At 46.7% G+C, this 27,249-nt stretch overlaps 2 protein-coding genes across 2 annotated transcripts; both read right to left on the bottom strand.

Annotated features, from left to right (window-relative positions):
* Positions 1–5,890: 5,890 nt before the first annotated feature.
* On the bottom strand, positions 5,891–13,076 carry LOC115459293 (zinc finger protein OZF-like). Its single transcript, XM_030189134.1, has 2 exons — positions 12,895–13,076; positions 5,891–7,724 (listed from the first exon to the last, which is right to left on the bottom strand). The coding sequence occupies exons 1-2, from the start codon at positions 12,917–12,919 to the stop codon at positions 6,322–6,324; spliced, it is 1,428 nt and encodes a 475-aa protein (XP_030044994.1). The 5' UTR covers positions 12,920–13,076; the 3' UTR covers positions 5,891–6,321.
* An 11,690-nt stretch (positions 13,077–24,766) lies between these two features.
* On the bottom strand, positions 24,767–26,334 carry LOC115459292 (zinc finger protein 501-like). The gene has a single exon (XM_030189133.1). It carries the CDS (start codon positions 26,332–26,334, stop codon positions 24,946–24,948), a length of 1,389 nt encoding a protein of 462 aa, XP_030044993.1. The 3' UTR covers positions 24,767–24,945.
* Positions 26,335–27,249: the final 915 nt, after the last annotated feature.

Raw genomic sequence — 27,249 nt, 5'->3', positions numbered from 1 at the left:
CTTGACATTTCTAAAGCGCTACTAGGGTTACACAGCGCTGTACAATTTAACATAGAAGGACAGTCCCTGCTCAAAGGAGCTTACAATCTAAAAGACAAATGTAGTCAGTCAAATTGGGGCAGTCTAGATTTCCTGAAAGGTATAAAGGTTAGGTGCTGAAAGCAACATTGATGAGGTGGGCTTTGAGCAAAGATTTGAAGATGGGTAGGGAGGGGGCTTGGCGTAAGGGCTCAGGAAGTTTATTCCAAGCATAGGGTGAGGCGAGGCAGAATGAGCGGAGCCTGGAGTTGGCGGTGGTGGAGAAGGGTACTGAGAGGAGGGATTTGTCTTGAGAGTGGAGGTTACGGGCGGGAACGTAAGGGGAAATGAGGGTAGAGAGGTAATGAGGGGCTGCAGACTGAGTGCATTTGTAGGTAAGAAGGAGAAGCTTGAACTGTATGCGGTATCTGATTGGAAGCCAGTGAAATGACCTGAGAAGAGGGGTGATATGAGTATATCGGTTCAGGCGGAATATAAGACGTGCAGCAGAGTTCTGAACGGATTGAAGGGGGGATAGATGGCTAAGTGGGAGGCCAGTGAGGAGTAAGTTGCAGTAGTCAAGGCGAGAGGTAATGAGAGCGTGGACGAGAGTATGGGTGGTGTGCTCTGAGAGGAAAGGGCGAATTTTGCTGGTTAAAGAGAAAGAAGCGACAGGTCTTGGCTATCTGCTGGATATGCGCAGAGAAGGAAAGGGAGGAGTCGAAGATGACTCCGAGGTTGCGGGCAGATGAAACGGGAGGATGAGGGTGCCATCAACTGAGATAGAGAGCGCAGATAGAAGTACACAGGTGCAATAGAGGACACAAGGGGAGGGATAGGGACACAGAGGGGGTAATATGTCAGCTTTGGGAAATGTGCCTCCTCCCCCTCCCCACTAATTTGGGAGCGATGGTGTTATAGGGGGCCCATTGAGGGAAGGCACATAGAGCTGCAAATTGACTTAGCATGCTTAATACCCTTGCACTGTTTGCTTAATCCCCCCACCTGGGCAGATTACCTATCCAGCTCACAGACATTGAAGGTTATAATCAGTATATAGCAGAGACCTTCGGGAGAGATTCACATGTTCCATGTAATCACAGTGGATCTTTACTAGGACCGTCTTACCCTACTTAGGCACCTTCACTCTTTTTACTAGAAAGCTTTAAGTCATAAGTTAACAGGTCAACAGGTTTACATCATAGATCATGAGACACAAGCAAAATTGTGTTTCTGGTGGCAGTCTCTTCGGCTATGCAGATTGCAGAGCTTCAGGCCTTGTCTTGGAGAGATCCCTTTCTTTTCTTCTCAGAAGCAGGGGTCTCTCTTCGTCTGGTGCCTTCCTTTTTGCTGAAGGTTTGGATTGGTGCATCTCCTTAATGTTTGACGGGCATTCCTACGCTATCTGAAGATTACTAAAGAGTTTCACCAATCTTTTTGTTCTGTTTGGAAGCCTGAAGAAAGGGGGTGTGGCTTTTAAGGCGATGGTTGCACAGTGGATCAAGGAAGCTATTTCAAGTGCCTATGTTCTTGCTGGCAAACAGCCCCTGGCTTCACTGAGGGAACGCTCAACCTGGGCTCTCTCTACCTCTACTGGGGCAGGAAGTGGGGTGATTTCTGGTCAAGTCTGAAAAGTTTGTCCCCTGTCCCTGTGGGCTCTGTCCCCATCCTCGCCCCATCCCTGTGGAATCTGTCCCCGCCCCATCCCCGTGGAATCTGTCCCCGCCCCATCCCCATCCCTGCGGTTACTGCGGTTTCCCGTCCCCGTGTCATTCTCTAGGTGCAACTGCACCTCGAATACTGTGTGAAATTCTGGTCACTGCATTTCAGAAAAGATATAGTGGAATAAGAGAAGGGCGACAAAAACGATAAAGGGGATGGGACAATTTCACTATGAGGAAAGGCTAAAGCAGGGCTCTTCAGCTTGGAGAAAAGACGGCTTTTTAGGGGAGATAAGATAGAGATCTATAAAATACTGAGTAAAGTGGAAGGGGTAGACATGAATTGCTTGCTTACTGTTTCCAAAAATACTAGGACTAGAGGGCACGCAATGAAACTACTAAGTAGTAAATTTAAAACAACCCGGAGAAAATTATTTCTTCACTCAACAGGTTATTAAACTCAGGAATTTGTTGCCATACAATATAGTAAAAGCAGTTAGCTTAGCAGAGTTTAAAAAAATATATTTTTTTAAACTCTGCTAAGCTAACTGCTTTTACCATATTGTATGGCAACAAATTCCCGAGATTAATTACATGTAGAAGTGTCTTCCATAAGGCAACCTAAGGGGTTAAAAGTCACTCAAAGAATCACACAGGCACATTTAGTCCAGTCTGTCTTTTACGCACATTAAAAAGTCTGCAAAGTACGCATTCCTTAAGCATGCTCCACTGCCTCTAACATCCACTGTCTCAAACTATGCATTTCTAGTACATTCCAACAGTGGTGTTCCTTGGTCAGCTGCAGGGAGCAGGGAAATGGCGGAACCGACAGCTGCCAAGTCTACTCCCTGCAGTGTGCACCCGGGGCGGACCGCTGCATTCCAAACATGGAGTGACATTTTTGCAACAAATGCGTTGTGGTTCTCATCCCGATTACAGAATGCACAGACCTGTGATCGCACCCTTTCCTACCAGAAGGGCTTCTACCACTATCTCTGTGTAATCCCGTTAAGTTAGGGATTATTAGCAGAGTAAGTCCCTGTAAGGAATCACTGGGGGGAGTGACTGGGAGGTCCCCGGGTGGGAGGAAGCCCAGTCCAAGGGAAGTAGTTCTGAAATAAATGCAGAGAGAAAGTGCACTGAAAGGAAGAGTGACAAGGGGGGAGATAAAGTTAAGTGTCAGCCCTGAAGGGGGGGGGTCTTTCTTTTGGGGTTTTTTGTTTGTAGCTGTGGGTCTTTGGTTGCCTGCAAACCCCTGCCAAGTGACCCAAAGGAGAAGGGGGATCCCGTTAAAAAGAAGTGAATCCATTGGCTAAGGACAAGGAGACTTGCTGCTAAGAAAAACAGGGACTGAGGGGAGCTCTGGGTGGGCAGTGGAGAGACCCAGCCCAGGAGTGCCGGATAGGAGCCAGGAAGTTCCCATCCCGAGGCCAGGGTAGGCCAACACAAGGGTCACCTTGGGTGGAGGTTAGACCAGGAGGGTCTGAACCCGAAACAGAGAGGAGCACAGCTTTCAGAACACTATCTTTAGAGATAGGCACAGACTGGAGCTGTACAAAGTGTAAATAATCCTGGTTCAGAGTACCTTGTAAAGGGAGGAGAATGCAAAGTTTCCCCTGGGGAACATCGGAAGAATAACTTATTTAAAGATTGCATAAAATGATAGAGAGTTTATGCAGTTGGAATGTTCCTATGATTTCAAGTTAAGAATAAACTGTTTAGCCTGCTGCCTACGGAGTGGTCATTTTGGACTAGACAGTGTATTGCTGTCCCTTCAAGACGACCTATTTTAACTGCCAGCCTTACTTTCCCCAGGAGTTTTGGACCTTGACTTTGAGTTTCCCGGGGAAGAAGAGGGTAGCTCCATCCGCTAACACTTCTTTCCCCAGGTGGAGACACTGCACGCCAGGTGAGTGAGTGAGAGTCCAACGGAGTCTGCCCTTCTCAGGGGCTCCTGCCCACTTGGACCCTGGACCCGGAAGCGCCCAGGCAAAGGGGCGTTACATCTGTACTACTGGGGCAGGGAGTGGGGTGATTTCTGGTCAAGTCTGAAAAGTGCCCTCACCGGTGTAAAGTTTGAGGGTGCTTTTGCCTGCAGGCTTTTGCACCAGTTTTCAAAAGGAAAGTTTAGGTACACTTTCTCTTTGAAAATTGCACTAGGAAAAAGCACTCACAGACATTGGCACCTACTTTTTCCTGTAGGTATATACGTTGCTTAAATACCCACTCCTCAGCCTGAGTAAACATATTCACACTGTTGATCCCTGAGCTTACTTTTAGCCAGTCCACTTCTTTCAAAATAGCTTCTGAAACCTGGCCTCTTTATGCATGCAGTTCCTTTACTGTTTGCATCTGTTGAGACTTGGTTAACATATAGCAGCTGTGGTAACTTGTTCTATCTCCTGCTCAGTTTTGTGTGTTTTTAAATGTTTTCTTCTCTGCTGTGCTTTTTCCTTCTGGTTGGTCTCACTGGAAGAAGAGAGGAATGGCCTAGTGGTTAGGGTGGTGGACTTTGGTCCTGGGGAACTGAGGAACTGAGTTCGATTCCCGGCACAGGCAGCTCCTTGTGACTCTGGGCAAGTCACTTAACCCTCCATTGCCCCATGTAAGCCGCATTGAGCCTGCCATGAGTGGGAAAGCGCGGGGTACAAATGTAATAAAATAGATACTATTGGAGATTCTACATGGAATGTTGCTATTCCACTAGAAACATTCCATGTAGAAGGCTGCGCAGGATTCTGCTTCTGTGACGTACTTGCAGGACGTCAGACTCACAGAAACAGAAGCCTGCGCTGCCACATTGGTGATCTGCAAGGGCCGACTTCTACATGGAATGTTGCTAGTAGAATAGCAACATTCCATGTAGAATCTCAAATAGTAGCAACAGTGGAGGAGTGGCCTAGTGGTTAGGGTGGTGGACTTTGGTCCTGGGGAACCGAGTTCGATTCCCACTTCAGGCACAGGCAGCTCCTTGTGACTCTGGGCAAGTCACTTAACCCTCCATTGCCCCATGTAAGCCGCATTGAGTCTGCCATGAGTGGGAAAACACAGGGTACAAATGTAACAAAAATAAATTAGATACTATTGGAGATTCTACATGGAATGTTGCTACTATTGGAGATTCTACATGGAATGTAGAAGCCTGCGCGGCCACATTGGTGATCTGCAAAGGCTGACTTCTACATGGAATGTTGCTATTCCACTAGAATCTCAAATAGTAGCAACAGTGGCGGAGTGGCCTAGTGGTTAGGGTTGTGGACTTTGGTCCTGAGGAACTGAGTTCGATTCCCGGCACAGGCAGCTCCTTGTGAACTCTGGGCAAGTCACTTAACCCTCCATTGCCTGCCGCATAGAGCCTGCCATGAGTGGGAAAGCGCGGGGTACAAATGTAACAAAAAAAAAATGACAATGGCAGAATTTGGCAAGTCTTACTGCCTCTTTTGAAACAGTGTACTGGTTAAATTAGCCTTCAGTCTTCCAAGAGAACTGCCCAAGTCATATGAAGGAAACCTCTTGGAACTGTAGTTAGTGCACTTGATACCGAAATGCCTGGCAGAGCTTGGTTTACAATGGAGAAGTCTGCCTATAGGGCACATTTCCTGAAACTCCAATCCCTTCCAGCAGAAGAAAAAGCTCCAGTGATAGTTTATGAAGAGAAAAGTTTCTAGGCATCTCAGCTTATTGTAAGGAGACACATGCACACTCTCTTAACCATGTTGATTCATCTATTTTAGCACTGTCCACGCATGGCAAGGGAAGATTAACACACATATCATTGCAAGAGTTTGTGCACTTTTTCTTGTGATGTGGGTCTCGTTGGATTGTCTCTTTTTTGAGAGTGAGGAGACTGCTCTCACTTGGAGAGTTGCCAATATGTTCAGGGTAGCCCTAAGGTTGATCTGCTTCTGGTCCCATCACATCTATCAAAGTTCCAGGTTTTGTTTTTCATGGCGAGTGAGAAATAGGAGTCTATAGTCAGAGGTAAAACCAGGTTGGGGTGACCAGGCTTGGCTAGTAGCCCTGCTCACTTCATCCAATAATTGACTTTAAGAAAAGCAAGGAAACTCCCTCTAATAAGCTTGTTCTGTGATCTTTGTCGATACCTAATCTTGCTTGAGTCTAGAGGAGGGGTTCTCAACCCAGTCCTCAGGACACACCTAGTTAATCATGGTTTCAGGAAAGAGTTGCATACAATGGAGGTAGTGCATATTCATTGTGGATATCCTGAAAACCTGACTGGCTGAGTGTGTCCCGAGGACTGGGTTGAGAACCCCTGATCAATGGGCTCATGGTAAACTTTTTTCCATTCAGTTTTCCAAAAGGTGTCCCAAAAGTTGGATGCTGAATGCATCCTTGGGGCCATTTCAGTTTACACTGCAATATTTGGAGTTGATGATATAAGTATTATTATACGGCCAATTATTCCTGTAAAGACAGGCCTTCTTCAGCTCTCGGGATGCAAGTCTCAACACACACTGGTTCTTATAAATTAGCTGATAGGCATGGAGGAGTTTTCTTGTTCTTATATCCAAAACAATCCAACAGATTGAGGTCACCTGGGGTCAGTCTGATTCCAGAGCTGTAGGAAATCTCAGAGATTGCCAGTTGGTTAATGGCTTGAAGTTTAATCCATGGATAAGTTTCAGCCATCATTACATTCTTGTCTCTTGCAAGCATGGGTCCTCAGATGTTTTGCAAGGGTCCCTTTCTGTCGGAAGCTCTTCCTACATTCAGCACAGGTGAATGGTCTCTCACCTGTGTGAGTCCTGTGGTGTTGGAACAGCAGTGACTCCTGATCAAAGCTTTTTTTGCAAATAATACAAATAAATGATTTCTTTCCTGTGTGGACTCTCATATGTGCAACAAAATGAGCCTTCTTGTTAAAGCTTTGCTCACAATGCTTGCATGTATAGGGTTTTCCCGTATGGATTCTCTGGTGCTCAAGAAGACCTGATTTTTGAGTGAAGTTCTTTTGACAAACACTGCAATGATAGGGCCTCTCCCCTGTATGCACCCTTTGATGCATATGAACGGCTGACTGAGATTTAAAGTTTTTGTCACATTCTGGACATTGATATGGTCTCTCCTGTGTGTGCATTCGCTGGTGGACCAGCATAGCTGACTGTGACAGGAAACCTTTCTCACATTCTGAACACTGAAATGGTCTCTCCCCTGTATGAACTCTGTAATGAGTGATAAGTGCTGACTTGTATGTAAAGCTCTTCTCACACTCAGAACAGTGGAAAGGTCTCTCCCCTGTGTGGATCCTCTGGTGGTTGATTAACTGAGATCGCCGGATAAAGCTTTCCCCACAGTTGCTGCACTTGTGGGGCCTCTCACCTGTATGCAGCTTTTCATGGCTGAGGAGTGCTGAGCTGGAACCGAAGGTTTTGTCACATTCCAGACACTGGTAAGGTCTCTCTCCCATGTGGACCCTTTGGTGATAAACAAGGCCAGCCATTTGACAGAAACTCTTGTCACATTCCGAACACCTGTACGGTTTATCTCCTGTGTGGATTCTCTGGTGAATGTCTAGCTGGGATTTCTTTCGAAAAGTCTTCCCACATTCTGCACAAGAGAATGGTTTCTCCCCAGTATGGATCTTCTGGTGGCTCGAAAGTTGCTGCTGCTGAACAAAATCCTTCCCACACACAAGGCATGTGAAAGGCTTCTCTCCTGTGTGGATTCGTTGGTGCACCTCGAGGTTGAGCTTCCGAGTAAAACTCTTTCCACACTCCTTACATGGATATGGTTTCTCCGGTTCATGGATTTCCTGGTGGTCTACAAGGTCATACTGGAGGGCAAAGCTTTCCCCACACTCTTCACATGCAAATTGTCTCTCTGTCTCCGGACTCTTCCCCTGCTCAAGGCTGGCCGGGAGCTCCCCAAGTCTGGTTTCACACTGTGCAATGCTATACCTTCTGCTTCCTGGTTCTGTCTTTAGGTCACTCAGACTAGGCATGTTCTTTACCACCTCAGAGCTCTGGAAACCCTTCTGAACAGTTTCTTTTTGGGGCTTCTCTCTCTTCCCAGCCTGGTCATTTCCTAAACAAAAAATAGATTAAGAAATAAATGAAGTAGGAAAGCATTATGAGACAAAAAGCGGGGAAGAATATCCCCAAAATTTCAATAGCAAGCAATCTGGTTGAAAATGGGAAAAAGATGCCCGATCAATGGTATCATACCTGATGCAGCTGTGCAGTTTATATGGTTTAATAATAGCAACCAGTGTACCTGAAAATAAGTACCTGAATATATGTAAACCGCTTTGAATGTAGTTGCAAAAAAACAAAACCTCAGGCGGTACATCAAGTCCCATTTGCCTTTCTCTTAACTGATGAAGTACATGAAACTTTAACCAGTGCTTACATTTTTAGTTCTCAACAATATGTACCACTTCACTTTCATCAAGTGGCCCTGCATGAGGCGACAGATTAAGTCGACTATGGGAAAAGCGCTTTGAAATGGTCTGATGAATTGCATACAGAGATAACAGCAGATCAGATTCTTGTGTGCTTGCTCGGTGTAAAAAAAAAAAAAGGATAATTTTACTTGTGGGAATTACACGGCAAATTTCTATTATGGCTTTATGTTTCAGCATACCGAGTCTTTGAAGCTTTGTTGCAGCCTTAAGGTTGTCCAAAATGCAAGACTGACAAGGCAACTTTGGGCCCCATGTTTTGGTTCTGCCCCCCCCCCCACCCCCCCAGTGTGCTGACCTTTGGCCGTCTCCAGTGGTGGTGCAAGGTTGAGCTACTACCTGTGTTGTTTGGTCAGTATCGTATAGCTCGCCCTTTTCTGACAGGATTACAATCATTTCTGAAGAGAGACGTACTGATGGCTCAGAAAACAATATTACTGGTGTGGATTACGGCAGATTCTCCTACGCTAGCATTATAGCTTATACAAATGCTACAATTGCTTACCATCAAATCTGGCAGCCGTTTTGGACTACTTTAGGGACGGTGGTGCATAGTAGAATTTTGAACTTCCCTTAATTTGTCTCTTAATATTTGATTGTACTCTTTAGTATTTCGGTGGAAATTGTACTGTTACAGTATCCCTATATGAGATAAAAGGGAGGGTGGGGAATGGAGGAAGGGGGACGGTACTTACAACTGTATTGTTGATTTCTGCTTTGTGTTCTTGGTTAACTTCTTGAAACCAATAAAAATGATTTGAACATGAAACCTGGTTACTCGGAAAATTTGTGTTATGTTATTAATCTTAGCCCTGAATATTGATTTCCTGGAGGTCTGCTCCGGCTTCTTTTCCTTTTAAGCTGCTTAGAACTGTGAGACCATAGTAACATATAAGACTATGGGGCTCATTGTCAAATAACTTAGACTTACAAAGTTCCATAGGTTACTTACAGTCTACGTGCTTTGAAAATACGCTTCTTATATGTTATGTTTATTTTATTTTAGTTACATTTGTACCCCGCGCTTTCCCACTCAAGGCAGGCTCAATGCGGCAGGCAACGGAGGGTTAAGTGACTTGCCCAGAGTCACAAGGAGCTGCCTGTGCCGGGAATCGAACTCAGTTCCTCAGTTCCCCAGGACCAAAGTCCAGCACCCTAACCACTAGGCCACTCCTCCATTACCACTAGGCCACTCCTCCACTGTTGCTACTATTTGAGATTCTACATGGAATGTTGCTATTCCACTAGCAACATTCCATGTAGAAGTCGGCCCTGGCAGATCACCAATGTGGCCGCGAAGGCTTCTGTTTCTGTGAGTCTGACGTCCTGCACGTATGTGCAGGACGTCAGACTCACAGAAGCAGAAGCCTGCGCAGCCTTCTACATGGAATGTTGCTAGTGGAATAGCAACATTCCATGTAGAATCTCCAATAGTATCTATTTTATTACATTTGTACCCTGCACTTTCCCACTCGTGGCAGGCTCAATGCGGCAGGCAATGGAGGGTTAAGTGACTTGCCCAGAGTCACAAGGAGCTGCCTGTGCCGGGGATTCGAACTCAGTTCCTCAGTTCCCCAGGACCAAAGTCCACCACCCTAACCACTAGGCCACTCCTCCACTTGCTGTTGAGATAATATTATGTTAAATATCAGTGTATAATGCAACTCTGGATGCAGGAAATGTTTTGTAGTTTGAAACTAACGAACATTAAAATGAATGCATAAATAAGGAAGTTGCTACTGCAGACTAGAGATAACAAAACCATTAATGGCAAAACATGGCTTTACTGTGTAAAAGCTGCACAACCAATGCAAGATATAATACATGGAAAAAAAAAAAAGCACATCCACCAAGAAAATCAATTCAACAAGTGGCAACACAAACTGGATAATTAGAAATGTGACTCAAGGCATTTATTAACTTCTTTAGTCACTCCCCTGCAATGTGTCAGTGGCCACATTCAGCACAGAGCTGCACATTACCTCATGCACTGGATCTAACTGGTCTGCAGTGGCAGAAGGAAGTCCACTTATACTCAAAAATGTGCCTATCTGCAATCTAGGAAGTGCTGCAACATAACTCAGCTCACTCAAATGGCAAGGGGCCACAATGCCAGATGGAGAAGCTGTGCAGCTGGCAATCACCCAAACGTATGCCTGCTGCAGCAAAGGCCTTCTTCACTCTACTACTACTACTTAACATTTCTAGAGCGCTACTAGGGTTACGCAGCGCTGTACAATTTAACAAAGAGAGACAGTCCCTGCTCAAAGAGCTTACAATCTAATAGATAAGAGTGAGACAAATATAGGACAATCAAGCCATTGTGACATCACTGATGAGGTTGGCTCTTAGGCATTGGTGGAATGAGGCATTATGACATCACAATCTCAGCTCTGGATACCAGAGACTGAAACTCTTCACACTAAGGGGGGAAGTGGGCCAAGTATAGGACAATCAAGCCATTGTGACATCACTGATGAGGTTGGCTCTTAGGCATTGGTGGAATGAGGCATTATGACATCACAATCTCAGCTCTGGTTAAATCACTGCTATATGTAATACTACTACTACTACTTAACATTTCTAGAGCGCTACTAGGGTTACGCAGCGCTGTACAATTTAACAAAGAGAGACAGTCCCTGCTCAAAGAGCTTACAATCTAATAGATAAGAGTGAGACAAATATAGGACAATCAAGCCATTGTGACATCACTGATGAGGTTGGCTCTTAGGCATTGGTGGAATGAGGCATTATGACATCACAATCTCAGCTCTGGATACCAGAGACTGAAACTCTTCACACTAAGGGGGGAAGTGGGCCAAGTATAGGACAATCAAGCCATTGTGACATCACTGATGAGGTTGGCTCTTAGGCATTGGTGGAATGAGGCATTATGACATCACAATCTCAGCTCTGGTTAAATCACTGCTATATGTAATACTACTACTACTACTTAACATTTCTAGAGCGCTACTAGGGTTACGCAGCGCTGTACAATTTAACAAAGAGAGACAGTCCCTGCTCAAAGAGCTTACAATCTAATAGACAAGTGAACGGTCGGTCCGATAGGGGCAGTCAAATTGGGGCAGTCTGGATTCACTGAACGGTAAGGGTTAGGTGCCGAACGCAGCATTGAAGAGGTGGGCTTTAAGCAAAGACTTGAAGACGGGCAGGGAGGGGGCTTGGCGTAAGGGCTCAGGAAGGTTGTTCCAAGCATAGGGTGAGGCGAGGCAGAATGAGCGGAGCCTGGAGTTGGCGGTGGTGGAGAAGGGTACTGAGAGGAGGGATTTATCCTGTGAACGGAGGTTACGGGCGGGAACGTAAGGGGAAATGAGGGTAGAAAGATAGTGAGGGGCAGCAGACTGTGCATTTGTAGGTAAGAAGGAGAAGCTTGAATTGAATGCGGAATCTGATCGGAAGCCAGTGAAGTGACCTGAGGAGAGGGGTGATATGAGTATATCGGTTCTGGCGGAATATGAGACGTGCAGCAGAGTTCTGAACAGATTGAAGTGGGGATAGATGGCTAAGTGGGAGGCCGGTGAGGAGTAAGTTGCAGTAGTCCAGGCGAGAGGTAATGAGAGCGTGGACGAGAGTTCGGGTGGTGTGCTCAGAGAGGAAAGGGCGAATTTTGCTGACGTTAAAGAGGAAGAAGCGACAGGTCTTGGCTATCTGCTGGATATGCGCAGAGAAATAAATGCATTTTCTGCAGATGACCTGCAGCCTCGCCTCCTCCCTCCCCCGGCACTTTACAGATTACCTGAGCCAGGAATCAAACCCTCTATGTGCTGGTTAAGATTCCTTTCCCCCCACCCACAAAATAACTACCTAAATTATACAGACACACAAACTAGGTTAGGAAAGTGTTTTTATAATGTAATATACACAGGGCTTTTTTTGAGGGGGTACTTGGGGGTACCGGCACCTTTTCCATTGTCTGCTACAATTGACCCATGGATCCCAGGTTTTAATGAAAGAGCTCAGGCTCTACACACCAATTCTGCCTTGTCATAGATTCTGTGACTGGTTGCAGGGGTCCTGCTTATTCTGGGGTGGGTCCCTCAGTGATCACCCCACCCATGAAGAGTGGCCTAGCATTTGAGTACCGGCACCTTTTTTGCTAGAAAAAACACACTGAATATACATGAACAGTATTAAATACACAAAAATATGCTTTTTTTTTTGGGGGGGGGGGGGGTTAATGTATTTCTGAAAATTGCTCACCAGCCCCCGCGAGTACAAAAAAAAAATTACAATGTGGACCTTCACATGAAAACGCAGGCCAACCCCCTACTGTAACCTGAGCTACTTTGTTTTTAACACTGCACATCTATACAAACACATTGCACAATTCGTAACACAATAACTCCTCATACAGCTAATATTAACCACACCACAACACTCCAAGCTACGTCACTTTGCACGGTACAGCGCACAGCCATCAGCATAGTGCTACAAAGTGACACTTTTAAAAACTCTGGTTTGCAAACTCATTTCGTCTGGGAGTTATTTCGTTACCCTCCCTGCACAAATCCTTAATCTTTCTCACTGGGAAGGAGAGCCAATTGGGCGGTATATCGAATGGTAAATAAACATTTCAAGCATTGGTGTCGCTGCCTCTACAGTGTTATCTTCTTGGCCATAAACTTAAGACCCCTCCCCCAACTTCTTTTCCCCTGTTAGCCTTAGGATTCGCGTTAATCGTGATGCGCGTCTTCCCCAGACAGGGCTGCCCTGCACTAATAGTGCTTTTCCTGTTCTGTAAAGCAGCCAGAATAATGAACAAAATATTCTCACCTGAGCAGAGGATCCTTTCGGACATAGTCCCTTTGCTCTCTGCCAACCCAACGCCAGCAAAGGAAACTAGGCTTCTTTGCCACTCTTCCACTGTTTTATTATCCAAAAAAAAAAGTAAAAAGAGGTGGTTGACCTCCTCACCCCTAGACCTACTTTCACTCCCTGTACCAGGGATCCGCTAGAAAAGGAAGGACAGCCAGACAGGGGTGGAGGGGGGAGGGGATCGGACACAGTAATAATACCCAGAGCAACACAAGTGACGGAGCACCGGTAATTCTAGCTCCACAAAATAACCTTTGCTGCCTGGCTGCCTAAATGCACCGCTGTTCTTGGATGAAGAGACCTGACGCTGTGCATTTCTGGGAGTTGTAGTCTTTCAAAGCAGGGGACGTCTACTTTTTCAGGTTTTCTTTTTAACTTTTACCATCACATAGAAATTAAAGTCAGCAGACGAATTGCAAGGTATACTGACCAGGAGGGGAGGGATAGTCAGTCAGCCTCGCAGTCAAAGAAGGCTCTTGGACAAGTTCCTCTGCAAAAAGGAAGAAAAAAAACTACAGCTCCCAGCAGCACACAGGGAGGAAAGATGCCTTCGTGCATGCTCAGTCTAAAGTGCACAGTTCTTTTATCTACCCCCCAAACTGAAAGGGGCAACATGAATACTAGGCTATGTTGGAGAGGGAAGGATTTCAAGATTCAACATACTTTATTGGCAAAACAATGTGTACATAGCCTACTACATACGTACATACAATGAAAGTAAATAAATAATAAATGCTGACATATTCCAATTACTAAATTCAGAATAAAATATTTTTCTACCTTTGCTGTCTGAGCATTTTATTTTTCTATTCGCGTTAGTCCCAGTGTCTCTTTCTGTTTTTTTTTCCTGTCTGCGCAGTCTCCTGTCCATTTGACTTTTCTTCTCTCCCCATGTCCACCATCCATCTTCCTCCCCTCTGTGTCCCTATCTGTCCAGCATTTCCCCTCTATATCTGTTTCTCTATCCCGCCATATTCAGTATGTGCCCTTTCAGTGTCCTTATCCTCCTCTATTTTCAGCATATCTCCGCTCTGCGTCCCTATCTTGACCTGCTCTGCAGTCTATATCCTTTCCTCTGTGATCAGCATCCCTCCTCATATCTAATATTGCCTGTGTGTGTCTCTATTTCGTCTCTGTCCAGTATTGCTCATGTCCCAGCCCCTATGCTCCCTTAATTCCCAATATCTCTTCTGTCTTTTTCCTTCCTCACACACCCCCTACCTCCTACTCTCTACCCTGGGGCCAATATCTCTGTCCTTCACCTTCTCTTCCTCCCCCCTCCACCCCAACTTATTTCCCTCTTTGGGTCCCGTCTCTTCCTCTCCTCCAGTCTGTCTCTCTCTCCCCTCCCTTTTATTTCCCCCCCCCCCCCCCCCCCCCGGTTCAGCACATGCCCATCTCCTTAGTACAGCATTTCTTCCTATCTGTCCTCCTCTCTCCCTCCCTCCGGTAGAGCAGCACCTCCTTCATTTAATCTCTCTCTCCCTCTCACAAATCCAACATCTGTCCCCTTTCCTTCCCCCTCGCCATTCCAACATCTTTCCTATTTCCTTTCCTCCCCCCTTCCCAGTTCCAGCATCTGTCCCCTTCCTTCCTCCTCCCCATTCCAACATCTTTCCTATTTCCTTTCCTCCCCCCCTTCCCAGTTCCAGCATCTGTCCCCTTTCCTTCCCCCTCCCCATTCCAACATCTTTCCTATTTCCTTTCCTCCCCCCTTCCCAGTTCCAGCATCTGTCCCCTTTCCTTCCTCCTCCCCATTCCAACATATTTCCTATTTCCTTTCCTCCCCCCCTTTCTAGTTCCAGCATCTGTTCCTTCCCCCCCCCCCTTCCCAGTTCCAGCATCTGTCCCCTTTCCTTCCCCCTCCCCATTCCAACATCTTTCCTATTTCCTTTCCTCCCCCCCCTTCCCAGTTCCAGCATCTGTCCCCTTTCCTTCCTCCTCCCCATTCCAACATCTTTCCTATTTCCTTTCCTCCCCCCCTTTCCAGTTCCAGCATCTGTCCCCTTTCCTTCCCCCTCCCATTCCAACATCTTTCCTATTTCCTTTCCTCCCCCCCTTCCCAGTTCCAGCATCTGTCCCCTTTCCTTCCTCCTCCCCATTCCAACATCTTTCCTATTTCCTTTCCTCCCCCCCTTTCCAGTTCCAGCATCTGTCCCCTTTCCTTCCCCCTCCCCATTCCAACATCTTTCCTATTTCCTTTCCTCCCCCCCTTCCCAGTTCCAGCATCTGTCCCCTTTCCTTCCTCCTCCCCATTCCAACATCTTTCCTATTTCCTTTCCTCCCCCCCTTTCCAGTTCCAGCATCTGTCCCCTTTCCTTCCCCCTCCCCATTCCAACATCTTTCCTATTTCCTTTCCTCCCCCCCTTCCCAGTTCCAGCATCTGTCCCCTTTCCTTCCTCCCTCCCCATTCCAACATCTTTCCTATTTCCTTTCCTCCCCCCCTTTCCAGTTCCAGCATCGTCCCCTTTCCTTCCCCCTCCCCATTCCAACATCTTTCTATTTCCTTTCCTCCCCCCTTCCCAGTTCCAGCATCTGTCCCTTTCCTTCCTCCTCCCCATTCCAACATCTTTCCTATTTCCTTTCCTCCCCCCCTTTCCAGTTCCAGCATCTGTCCCCTTTCCTTCCCCCTCCCCATTCCAACATCTTTCCTATTTCCTTTCCTCCCCCCCTTCCCAGTTCCAGCATCTGTCCCCTTTCCTTCCTCTCCCCATTCCAACATCTTTCCTATTTCCTTTCCTCCCCCCCTTTCCAGTTCCAGCATCTGTCCCCTTTCCTTCCCCCTCCCCATTCCAACATCTTTCCTATTTCCTTTCCTCCCCCCCTTTCCAGTTCCAGCATCTGTTCCTTCCCCCCCCCCTTCCCAGTTCCAGCATCTGTCCCCTTTCCTTCCTCCTCCCCATTCCAACATCTTTCCTATTTCCTTTCCTCCCCCCCTTTCCAGTTCCAGCATCTGTTCCTTCCCCCCCCCCTTCCCAGTTCCAGCATCTGTCCCCTTTCCTTCCTCCTCCCCATTCCAACATCTTTCCTATTTCCTTTCCTCCCCCCCTTTCCAGTTCCAGCATCTGTCCCCTTTCCTTCCCCCCTCCCCATTCCAACATCTTTCCTATTTCCTTTCCTCCCCCCTTCCCAGTTCCAGCATCTGTCCCCTTTCCTTCCTCCTCCCCATTCCAACATCTTTCCTATTTCCTTTCCTCCCCCCCTTTCCAGTTCCAGCATCTGTCCCCTTTCCTTCCCCCTCCCCATTCCAACATCTTTCCTATTTCCTTTCCTCCCCCCCTTCCCAGTTCCAGCATCTGTCCCCTTTCCTTCCTCCTCCCCATTCCAACATCTTTCCTATTTCCTTTCCTCCCCCCCTTTCCAGTTCCAGCATCTGTCCCTTTCCTTCCCCCTCCCCATTCCAACATCTTTCCTATTTCCTTTCCTCCCCCCCTTCCCAGTTCCAGCATCTGTCCCCTTTCCTTCCTCCTCCCCATTCCAACATCTTTCCTATTTCCTTTCCTCCCCCCCTTTCCAGTTCCAGCATCTGTCCCCTTTCCTTCCCCCCTCCCCATTCCAACATCTTTCCTATTTCCTTTCCTCCCCCCCTTTCCAGTTCCAGCATCTGTTCCTTCCCCCCCCCATTCCCAGTTCCAGCATCTGGCCCCTTTCCTTCCTCCTCCCCATTCCAACATCTTTCCTATTTCCTTTCCTCCCCCCCTTCCAGTTCCAGCATCTGTTCCTTCCCCCCCCCTTCCCAGTTCCAGCATCTGTCCCCTTTCCTTCCTCCTCCCCATTCCAACATCTTTCCTATTTCCTTTCCTCCCCCCCTTTCCAGTTCCAGCATCTGTCCCCTTTCCTTCCCCCTCCCCATTCCAACATCTTTCCTATTTCCTTTCCTCCCCCCCTTTCCAGTTCCAGCATCTGTTCCTTCCCCCCCCCCTTTCCAGTTCCAGCATCTGTCCCCTTTCCTTCCTCCTCCCCATTCCAACATCTTTCCTATTTCCTTTCCTCCCCCCCTTTCCAGTTCCAGCATCTGTTCCTTCCCCCCCCCCTTCCCAGTTCCAGCATCTGTCCCCTTTCCTTCCTCCTCCCCATTCCAACATCTTTCCTATTTCCTTTCCTCCCCCCTTTCCAGTTCCAGCATCTGTCCCCTTTCCTTCCCCCTCCCCATTCCAACATCTTTCCTATTTCCTTTCCTCCCCCCCTTCCCAGTTCCAGCATCTGTCCCCTTTCCTTCCCCCTCCCCATTCCAACATCTTTCCTATTTCCTTTCCTCCCCCCTTTCCAGTTCCAGCATCTGTCCCCTTTCCTTCCCCCTCCCCATTCCAACATCTTTCCTATTTCCTTTCCTCCCCCCCTTCCCAGTTCCAGCATCTGTCCCCTTTCCTTCCCCCTCCCCATTCCAACATCTTTCCTATTTCCTTTCCTCCCCCCTTTCCGGTTCCAGCATCTGTTCCTTCCCCCCCTTCCCAGTTCCAGCATCTGTCCCCTTTCTCCTTCCACCCTCTCCCTCCCTGCTGTCCCTGTCACTTTTCCCCCTTGCCGCTGGTAGCAGCACTGCTTAATTGAATCAGCCTGGCTCTACATACAGGTAGCACACTCTAAGACAGACCAGCGGGGTAGGGGTGAGATATTAAAACTGAGGAGTGTGCTGTCTGCAGTAACTTGTCCTATAGCAAATGTGCAATCTTTTTTTGGAGCAGCATCCAGCGAGAGGGATACATTTTTTGATTCATCAAGATCTCTCCCTTTTAACGCATTTTCAATTTTGAGGCTTTGGGTCTGAACTCACATGGCTTTGGCTCTCATTCTTTCTGAATTGGGGTGGCAACTGAAGCCACTGAGGCGGGACTGTCATTGGGGGTCATCCAGCTTAGTGGCAGGTGGAAATCAGGGGTGTATGCCAAATATATTAGGCCGGAGCAATGAGACTGTAACTATTTCTTTTCTTCATTTCTAGATTCGGCAAAGAGAGGCACTAGAAGACAACTGGGTCTGGGTTGTGGGCCATTCCTTTGTATTCTGGGCCTTTCAGCGGCCACTTTTGCGACCCTATGGATCTCGCCTGTCTCTCGAGGCCTTTGGTGTGGCAGTTGTCTGGATGGGAATTCGTGGTATCTACTGGGACATGAGATTACATAAGTACATAAGTACATAAGTTATCATCATTTACTTGGATGAGAATGATATAGGCAAGATTACAGGGAGACAGCTTATTGAGTAGTTAAATTAATGTGCGGTACTCGATAATACACGGTAGGCTGTACCGGAAATGACCTGGCGGTAGCTACAACATACTTTCTTGGTTTGGAAATGAAGCAAAGCAACATTTTTGATGCTACAGTACTTCATTAATGTTCTGGTAATAAGCACCCCTTTAGTACACGGTTACACAGCTATGCCGCCCGAACACCGCGTACTAACTGTACTCCACTGTATATATTTGCAGCCTGGCAAATACACATTAGTTTATTTCTGGCTTAGGTAAATGATGTTGTGTTTGTTACAGTTACAAATAAAGTGACCCAATGGTTTTGCCTAGAGTGTTTATTTGGGTAACAGATTTGAGGAAGGGCAATAGAATTAAGTTAAAATGGGTTGGAATGAAATTGGAGTACCTCTGTTACTTAATACATCCTGCTGACCTCCAGGGCCACCGAGAGACTGGGCCGGGCCGGGCCCGGGGCAAGGCCGCCCCCCCGAGGTCATTGCTATTGCCGTCGCCCCCCTCTGTCCACCACCGGGCCGGGCCCCCTGAATTCAAATTACAGCGCCTCACCTCACTCCGTGTGAAAGCGCAGCATCGGCAGTCTGCAGATCGCCTCCCTTCGGGCCTTCCCTCCCTGTGTCCCGCCCTCACGGAAGTTACAAAACTTACATCAGACGAGGGTGAGACACAGGGAGGTGTATATGCCTTCCTATGCTTGGCCTGTTACTAAGGGCTAGGCCTAAGGCCTGTACTATAGAGGGAAGGCCCGAAGGGAAGCGATCTGCAGACTGCCGCTGCTTCGCTTTCACACGGAGCGAGGTGGTGAGTCACTGTGATTTGAATGGAGGGGGCCAGGCCCGGTGATGGACGGAGGGGGGCGACGGCAATAGCAATGACCTCAGGGGGAGCCAAGGGCGGGTGGGTGGGACTGCGGCATGGTTGGGAATTTTGTCCCCCCTGCCCCCCCCTCTCGGCGGCCCTGCTGTCCTCACAGACAGGTTTATTTTTATTTATTCCAGCATTTATAACCCACATTTTCCAAAATTACTTTAGTTCAATGTGGCTTACAATAAAAGTCTTAAACACGGTCTATGCCAAAATTACCTCAACATCTTCCTGTGTCATGTTTTCCACATTTCTACTCATGTTCAGCTACACCTTCAAATTACGCAGTCCAGCCAAGCTTTTTTTCTGACAATTGTTTACAGTAGCCTGTGTGACACCATCCCAGGCTATCTCAACATAGTCGATTACATTGACATATTGTCATTGTCTTCCAGTAGTCCAGCATGGTGGTTTCCTCGTCAGCATCTAGAGCTTCACAGGCCTTGCTATAAAGCTCCTGCATGTAGCGGCACTTGAAAGCCTTTATTATTCCCTAATCGAGGGGCTGGATGATGGACGCAGTGTTCGGGGGAATGAACAGAACCTCAACTTTGGGGTGTACATTTTCTAGGTCTGCACGACAATGTACTGGTGCATTATCCAAAATCAGCAGTACCTTTATGGCAAGGCTCTTACGGTGGAACAAAACAGTTGTTGAACCAATCCCAGAATAATGTGGACGTCATCCAAGTTTTGTGGTTCCATCTCCAACGGTCTGGCATGCAGTTCAGGTTCTTTCCCTTTGACAGCACGAGGATTTGGGGCTCTGTACACCAAAAGAGGCTTGCATTTGAAATTACCCTTGGCATTGGTGCACAACAACAGGGTGGCACTATCTTTAAATGCCTTAAAACCAGGGGCTCTGGCTGCCATTTTCGTTATATATGTCCATTTGCCAGCCTGTCTGTAAAACAAGCCAGTCTCATCAACTTTGAAGTCCTGCTTTGGCACACAACTATTTTTGCAGGCATGTTTTAAATTCTTCTGCAGCTTCGTTGTCAGCTAAACCTGCCTCGCCACAAAGACTAACATTTTTTAAGCACATATCACCTTTTAAAACATGCAGGTCAGCCAGAACTAGAAGAAAAGGGTTTTCCTGTTTTCCTGACCCTGGGTGATGTGTTTGTAAATCTGTTTGGCTTTCATCCTCACAGCAATGCTGTCCACAATGCCTTTTTTCCATCCACCATTTGCATTATCCACAAATTTAACCGCTTTTCCATTGACTCATCATGAGCCACAGATGTTGTTTTGGAACATTCTTGTGCTGCTTCACGAACAGACTGCCGAATCTCTTCCTCTTTTTGCCGGATGGCTCAGATCATTGAGTCGTTAACCTTTAACTTACTGGCAACAGCGGAAACAGACATGCTGGAAACTTATTTAACACACCTATTCTGGGGGGTGGGGAGGGTTGGAACACGAGGGGTGGGAAAGGAGGGGGGGGGGGCTAAGTTGAGGAACTATTGTTAAAAGGTTGATGTTTAACTTGTTACTATGTTTGTTTCTTTCTGGCCAATACAGTGCCATAATAATAATATACCAATGATTAATCTCGGAGGGCTACCAGCGTTCAGGCCCCCGTGAAACATACTGTACCTCCAGAACTTTGTATTGATCGGACACACATAACAAAGGGGGGGGGGGGAATGGGGGACCAGGGATTAAAACACGTAAAGACAAAAATGGTGATGATGGTTTTCTAACTGAACTGTACATGTTTGCAATTGCTATGACTGCCATAGATGCTATAACTGACCATTACCAATAACATTGTTGAAACATAACACACCTATTCTGTCACTAAGATACATCCCATGTTTCTTTCTCTTGCGATTGGTACATGTAGCTTGTAACTCACCCCCTGGACGCTTGGTGGCCATTTCCACCAAGAAACAAACTGTACTGTGTCATTCAGATGGAAACAGTTCTTGTCTTAATGTGTCATCAGATTAAATATGTTTATTCCATTTTGCAAGTAGTTTTTGGAGGCAATGATTAAGAGCCATTTACTGTATCCCTCTTGGCTGCTCTAGAATGTTTGGGGGCTGTTTCCAGAAGCAAACCATACTGTATTATTCGGTGCAAAGTCCTGGTATTGCCACAGACTCTCTGTGATCCCTGGGGCAAGTCCCTTTTTCTCACTGTGCCTCTGTATCATTCAGACGGAAACAGTTCTCATCTTAATCTGGTCATCTGATTTATTCCATTTTGCCCCCCCCCCCCCCCCCCCCACACTTGGTACCAAGAATGATCACCCTTAGGAGTAACCTAGTGGTTAGTGCAGTGGACTTTGATCCTGGGGAACTGAGTTCAATTCCCACTGCAGCTCCTTGTGACTCTGGGCGAGTCACTTAACCCTCCATTGCCCCTGGTACAAAATAAGTACCTGAATATATATATAAACCAAAAAACCTCAGAAAGGCGGTATATCAAGTCCCATTGCCCTTTCCCTATTTGAGATTCTACATGGAATGTTGCTATTCCACTAGCAACATTCTATGTAGAAGCCTGCCCTTGCAGATCAACAACGCAGCCGCGCAGGCTTCTGCTTCTGTGAGTCTGACGTCCTGCACATACGTGCAGGACATCAGACTCACAGAAACAGAAACCTGCGCAGCCGCATTGGTGGTCTGCAAGGGCAGGCTTCTACATGGAATGTTACTTGGTACAAAATAAGTACCTGAATATATGTAAACCACTTTGAATGTAGTTGCAAAAACCCCAGAAAGGCGGTATATCAAGTCCCATTTCCCTTATTGCCCATTCCTTGCAACAGGCCTGGTCTTACTAAAAGTTGTTATCTAGAAACAAGTGATTACTTTGAAATACACATCCATACTTTTTTTTTTTTTGGGGGGGGGGGGGGCTTGTTTTGTTTTTACTTCTGGACAAGAGTCAGCATAACCGTGAGGCAGATTAGGCAACAACAAGTTCTGGGAGACAGCAAGGAGCAGCTACAGTGAAAGCAAAACCATCTGTGCTGACAGCCTCACAATCTCAAAGAACCATCAGTGTTCAGGGAGGATGTGCATTTCTCAAAAAGCCCATTTACCGAGCTATATGACTTTTGGAAAGTACCTCCATATATAGGAAAGAGAGTTTAACATTTCAAAACTGTAATGTACAATTACGCATTGGTACAGGATTATTCCGGGGAGATCATGGCTATGAAGTTTAATTATCAACGGTTCATTGAGAGTTCGCCTAGGGCACCTAATATACTTGTACTATCTCTGCCTCCAGATCTTAAAAATGAGCTTAAAACTGACCCCCATGCAGCTGAAAGTGTGTCATGATAAACAGAGCTGCAAGTTACCCAGTTCAAGGAGGGAGTGGAAGCAATTTTCAAGAGCGAGATTTTTCTCCACACATGCTCACATCCCATTCATTGCCACGCCACCATACACTTTTTTTAAAAAACACATTTTTTAAAAATGTAATTCTTTATTTATTTATTTATTTGCTACATTTGTATCCCACATTTTCCCACCTCTTTGCAGGCTCAATATGGCTTACAATAAGCCGTAATGGTGATCACCATTTCCGGAATGAGAATTACAGAATGTTGTTGTAGTTCAAGAACTGAAAATGTACGTTATTTAGGAGCAAGGGTACTGTGTAATGTTCAATAATGACAATGTGATAAAGATATACATGTAAGTATTTCTCTGTGTCTGGAGGGCTCACAATCTGAGTTTGTATCTGAGGCAGTGAAGGGTTAAGTGCAGGGATGTAGCCAGAAGTCCATTTTGTGGGGGGGCCGGGTATTCTCTTCATCCCACCCAATTAAAGTATACCTTTGCTGCCGGGGGTGCCAAACCCTACCAGCCGCACACTTCAGCCACCGTTGGCATTCTCGTGCACGCTCGGTTCAGTCGCTGAACTGAGCATGCACGAGAGAGCCAGAACTGGTAGCCAAAGCGTGTCTGCTGACTTAAGTGCTGCTCTGGCAACACAGGCAGGACTTGTAAGGGGTCCCCAGGAGTCATTAAAGCAGAGGGGGCCCGAGCCAGAGGTGAGGCCACTGGTTAAATGACTTGTCCAAGATCACAAGGTGCACTGGTAGGATTTGAAATGGACTGCCCTGATTCTCAGCCCACTGCTGTAAACATTTGGCTCCTCCTCCACAAATTTATTTCAATCATAATAACACAAAGTGTAATGTCAGCTCCTCTCAGTTTTGCTAACACAAACCCAGTGTGAGACATATCAGAATCCTAAATCCATATCCAGCCAAAACTCCTGTATGTATACACAAACACACATCTTCTTGTCTCACACATATACATGTAATATTTTTTTTTATTTCATTTCTACTCCGCGCTTTCCCACTCATGGCAGGTTCAATGCGGCTTACATGGGGCAATGGAGGGTTAAGTGACTTGCCCAGAGTCACAAGGAGCTGCCTGTGCCGGGAATCGAACTCAGTTCCTCAGGACCAAAGTCCACCACCCTAACCACTAGGCCACTCCTCCACTGTTGCTACTATTTGAGATTCTACATGGAATGTTGCTATTCCACTAGCAACATTCCATGTAGAAGTCGGCCCTTGCAGATCACCAATGTGGCCGCGCAGGCTTCTGTTTCTGTGAGTCTGACATCCTGCACGTACGTGCAGGACGTCAGACTCACAGAAGCAGAAGCCTGCGCAGCCTTCTACATGGAATGTTGCTAGTGGAATAGCAACATTCCATGTAGAATCTCCAATAGTAGCAACATTCCATGTAGAATCTCCTATAGTATCTCTTTTATTACATTTGTACCCTGCGCTTTCCCACTCATGGCAGGCCCAATGCGGCTTACATGGGGCAATGGAGGGTTAAGTGACTTGCCCAGAGTCACAAGGAGCTGCCTGTGCCTGAAGTGGGAATCAAACTCAGTTTCCCAGGACCAAAGTCCACCATCCTAACCACTAGGCCACTCCTCCAAATAAAATGGGACTTGCTGTCTTAGACACTTTTCTTATGTTCAGCCAAGTAACCCCTAGCACAGCTGAGACTAATTTAGAGTTGTTCTGTATTTATTTCAATTCTTATATACTGCCTACCTACTTCCAAAGATGCAATCAAAATGGTGTACATCAAATAAAACAAAACACAGAAAAACAATAAACCCAGAGTGGAGGAGTGGCCTAGTGGTTAGGGTGGTGGACTTTGGTCCTAGGGAACTGAGGAACTGAGTTAGATTCCCACTTCAGGCACAGGCAACTCCTTGTGACTCTGGGCAAATCACTTAACCCTCCATTGCCCCATGTAAGCCGCATTGAGCCTGCCATGAGTGGGAAAGCGCGGGGTACAAATGTAATAAAATAGATACTATTGGAGATTCTACATGGAATGTTGCTACTATTGAAGATTCTACATGGAATGTTGTTATTCCACTAGCAACATTCCATGTAGAAGGCTGCGCAGGCTTCTGCCTCTGCGAGTCTGTGCAGGACGTCAGACTCACAGAAACAGAAGCCTGCGTGGCCACACTGGTGATCTGCAAGGGCCGACTTCTAGTGGAATAGCAACATTCCATGTAGAATCTGAAATAGTAGCAACAGTGGAGGAGTGGCCTAGTGGTTAGGGTGGTGGACTTTGGTCCTGGGGAACTGAGTTTGATTCCCACTTCAGGCACAGGCAGATCCTTGTGACTCTGGGCAAGTCACTTAACCCTCCATTGCCCCTCGTAAGCCGCATTCAGCCTGCCATGAGTGGGAAAGCGTGGGGTACAAATATAAAAAATAAATCCATATTTTCTTTGTCACTGACTTGCAGGTCCTAATATTGGAAGATCCTTTGTAAATTCAGCCTAGTAAATGAACAGTCACTTCAAACTGACCCTTCCCTAAGCAAAGTTCTTCTCTGATTTTGTTCGATTGTTAAGTATCTTACTGGAGTGTTTCCAACCCAAACTTGTTTACGAATCTACGACAAACATTAATCTTAGTCTTGACCCAAGGATTTTCCCTGGTGGATTTTCTGGTGTTGAGTAAGACGGTACTTGCTACTGAACCTCTCTTCACATTCAGGACAGGCCAATGGCATCTCACGAGCGTGAGTCTTTAGGTGCTTTGAGAGGCTCCCTTTCTGCCGGAAACTTTTCCGGCATTTGCCACACGTAAATGGTCTCTCACCAGTGTGGATCCTGTGGTGCTGGAGCAGCAGTGACTCCAGTTCAAAACTCTTCTTGCAAATAATGCAGATGAAGGGTTTGGTCTCTCTGTGGACTCTCAAGTGCTTTATAAAGTGCACCTTCTTGCGAAAGATTTCTGCACAATGCCGACAAGTGTAAGGTATTCCCGTATGGACTCTTTGGTGCTCCAGAAGACCTGACTTCTGAGTGTAGCTCTTTTCACACTCACTGCACCGATATGGCTTTTCCCCTTGGTGCGTCCGCTGGTGGACGACAAGGGCCGATTGAGACAAGAACCGTTTTTCACACTCGAGACAGGGAAACGGTCTCTCCCCGGTATGGATTTTGCAGTGGTTGATCAGCGATGATTTGTATGTGAAGCTTTTCCCACATTCCCAACACTTGTAGGGCCTCTCGCCGGTGTGTATTCTCTGATGATTAACCAGTTCTGAGCTGCGGACAAAATTTTTCTCACACTCGCTGCATTTGTAGGGCCTTTTTGTCCTTTGAATATTCTGACTTTTTAAAGACGTAGCATTTTCAACGAGGCCTTGCTCAAAATTATCTTTCAGAAGTCTATCTACCGTGTGCTTCCTTTTGTGGGCAGCAAGCTCTGAATTTGTGATATAGCTTTTCTTACATTCCGAGCACTGATAAGGTCTCTCCCCTGTGTGGGTCCTTATGTGATAAATGAGTCCTGTCATTTGGCTGTATCGTCGGTCGCATTCTGCACATTTATAGGGCTTCTCTCCCGTATGAACTCGCTCGTGTATTGCGAGCTGTGGCCTGTTTCTGAAGTGCTTTCCACATTCCGTACAGGGATACGGCCTCTCCCCAGTGTGAATTTTCTGGTGCCTCACAAGGTGCTGCCGATGCATGAAATCCTTCCCGCATGTGGGACACGCAAAGGGTCTTTCTCCTGTATGGATTCTGTGATGCGCTTGGAGGCTGAGCTTCCGAGTAAAACTCTTCCCACATTCCTTGCATGGGAAGGGCTTCTCTGGTTCATGGATTTCCTGGTGGTCGATAAGGTCATACTGGAAGGTGAAGCTCTCGCCGCACTCCTCACAAATGAACGTTTTCCCTGGTGTCGTTTCCCAGAGTTTTTCATGCTGAGTGCTACTGTCTCTCGTGTTTTCTGCTTCTGTGGTTAGAGAATACAAGCTGGTGCATCTTCTCCCCTTATTAAGATATTGCATAACCTCCCAATTAGCTCCTTCTGATGGCAACTTCTGCTGTAGCAGCTTTATAAGAGGTTTTTCATCATGCTTTTCTCCATTCACAGCCTGATGATCTGCTCAAAAATACAGAAAACAATCTATTAGTCCACAAGTCGCTACAGGCAAAACAACTGTATTAATTTATACAAGCAACACTGGTGCAGCCTGCGCTATAAGGTCAATCATTTAAGATAGCCCGGAGTAACATGAGTAACTAAAACCATGCATTGCTTGTTACATGAGATATTGCAGCCCTTGCTATGTTATTTTTTTTTTTTGTGTTACATTTGTACCCCACGCTTTCCCACTCATGGCAGGCTCAATGTGGCAGGCAATGGAGGGTTAAGTGACTTGCCCAGAGTCACAAGGAGCTGCCTGTGCCTGAAGTGGGAATCGAACTCGGTTCCTCAGGACCAAAGTCCACCACCCTAACCACTAGGCCACTCCTCCACTGTTGCTACTATTTGAGATTCTACATGGAATGTTGCTATTCCACTAGAAGTCAGCCCTTGCAGATAACTAATGTGGCCGCGCAGGCTTCTACATGGAATGTTGCTACTATTGGAGATTCTACATGGAATGTTACTATTCCACTAGCGCAAGTAGAAGTAGAAGTCGGCCCTTGCAGATCACCAATGTGGCCGCGCAGGCTTCTACATGGAATGTTGCTAGTGGAATAGCAACATTCCATGTAGAATCTCCAATAGTATCTATTTTATTAAATTTGTACCCTGCGCTTTCCCACTCATGGCAGGCTCAATGCGGCTTACATGGGGCAATGGAGGGTTAAGTGACTTGCCCAGAGTCACAAGGAGCTGCCTGTGCCTGAAGTGGGAATCGAACTCAGTTCCTCAGTTCCCCAGGACCAAAGTCCACCACCCTAACCACTAGGCC

This window comes from Microcaecilia unicolor, unplaced genomic scaffold (genome assembly GCF_901765095.1).
Source record: "Microcaecilia unicolor unplaced genomic scaffold, aMicUni1.1, whole genome shotgun sequence".
Classification (NCBI taxonomy): Eukaryota; Metazoa; Chordata; class Amphibia; order Gymnophiona; family Siphonopidae; genus Microcaecilia; species Microcaecilia unicolor.
This window is presented reverse-complemented; position numbering and strand designations above follow the sequence as displayed.

Excerpts from the sequence above, each read along its gene's own strand:
- LOC115459293 (XM_030189134.1), bottom strand. The coding sequence starts at position 12,919 with ATGTCCGAAAGGATCCTCTGCTCAG. Across the intron at positions 7,725-12,894 it reads CGAAAGGATCCTCTGCTCAG|GAAATGACCAGGCTGGGAAG; the intron begins GTGAGAATATTT and ends TTTTTTGTTTAG.
- LOC115459292 (XM_030189133.1), bottom strand. The coding sequence starts at position 26,334 with ATGCAATATCTTAATAAGGGGAGAAGATGCACCAGCTTGTATTCTCTA.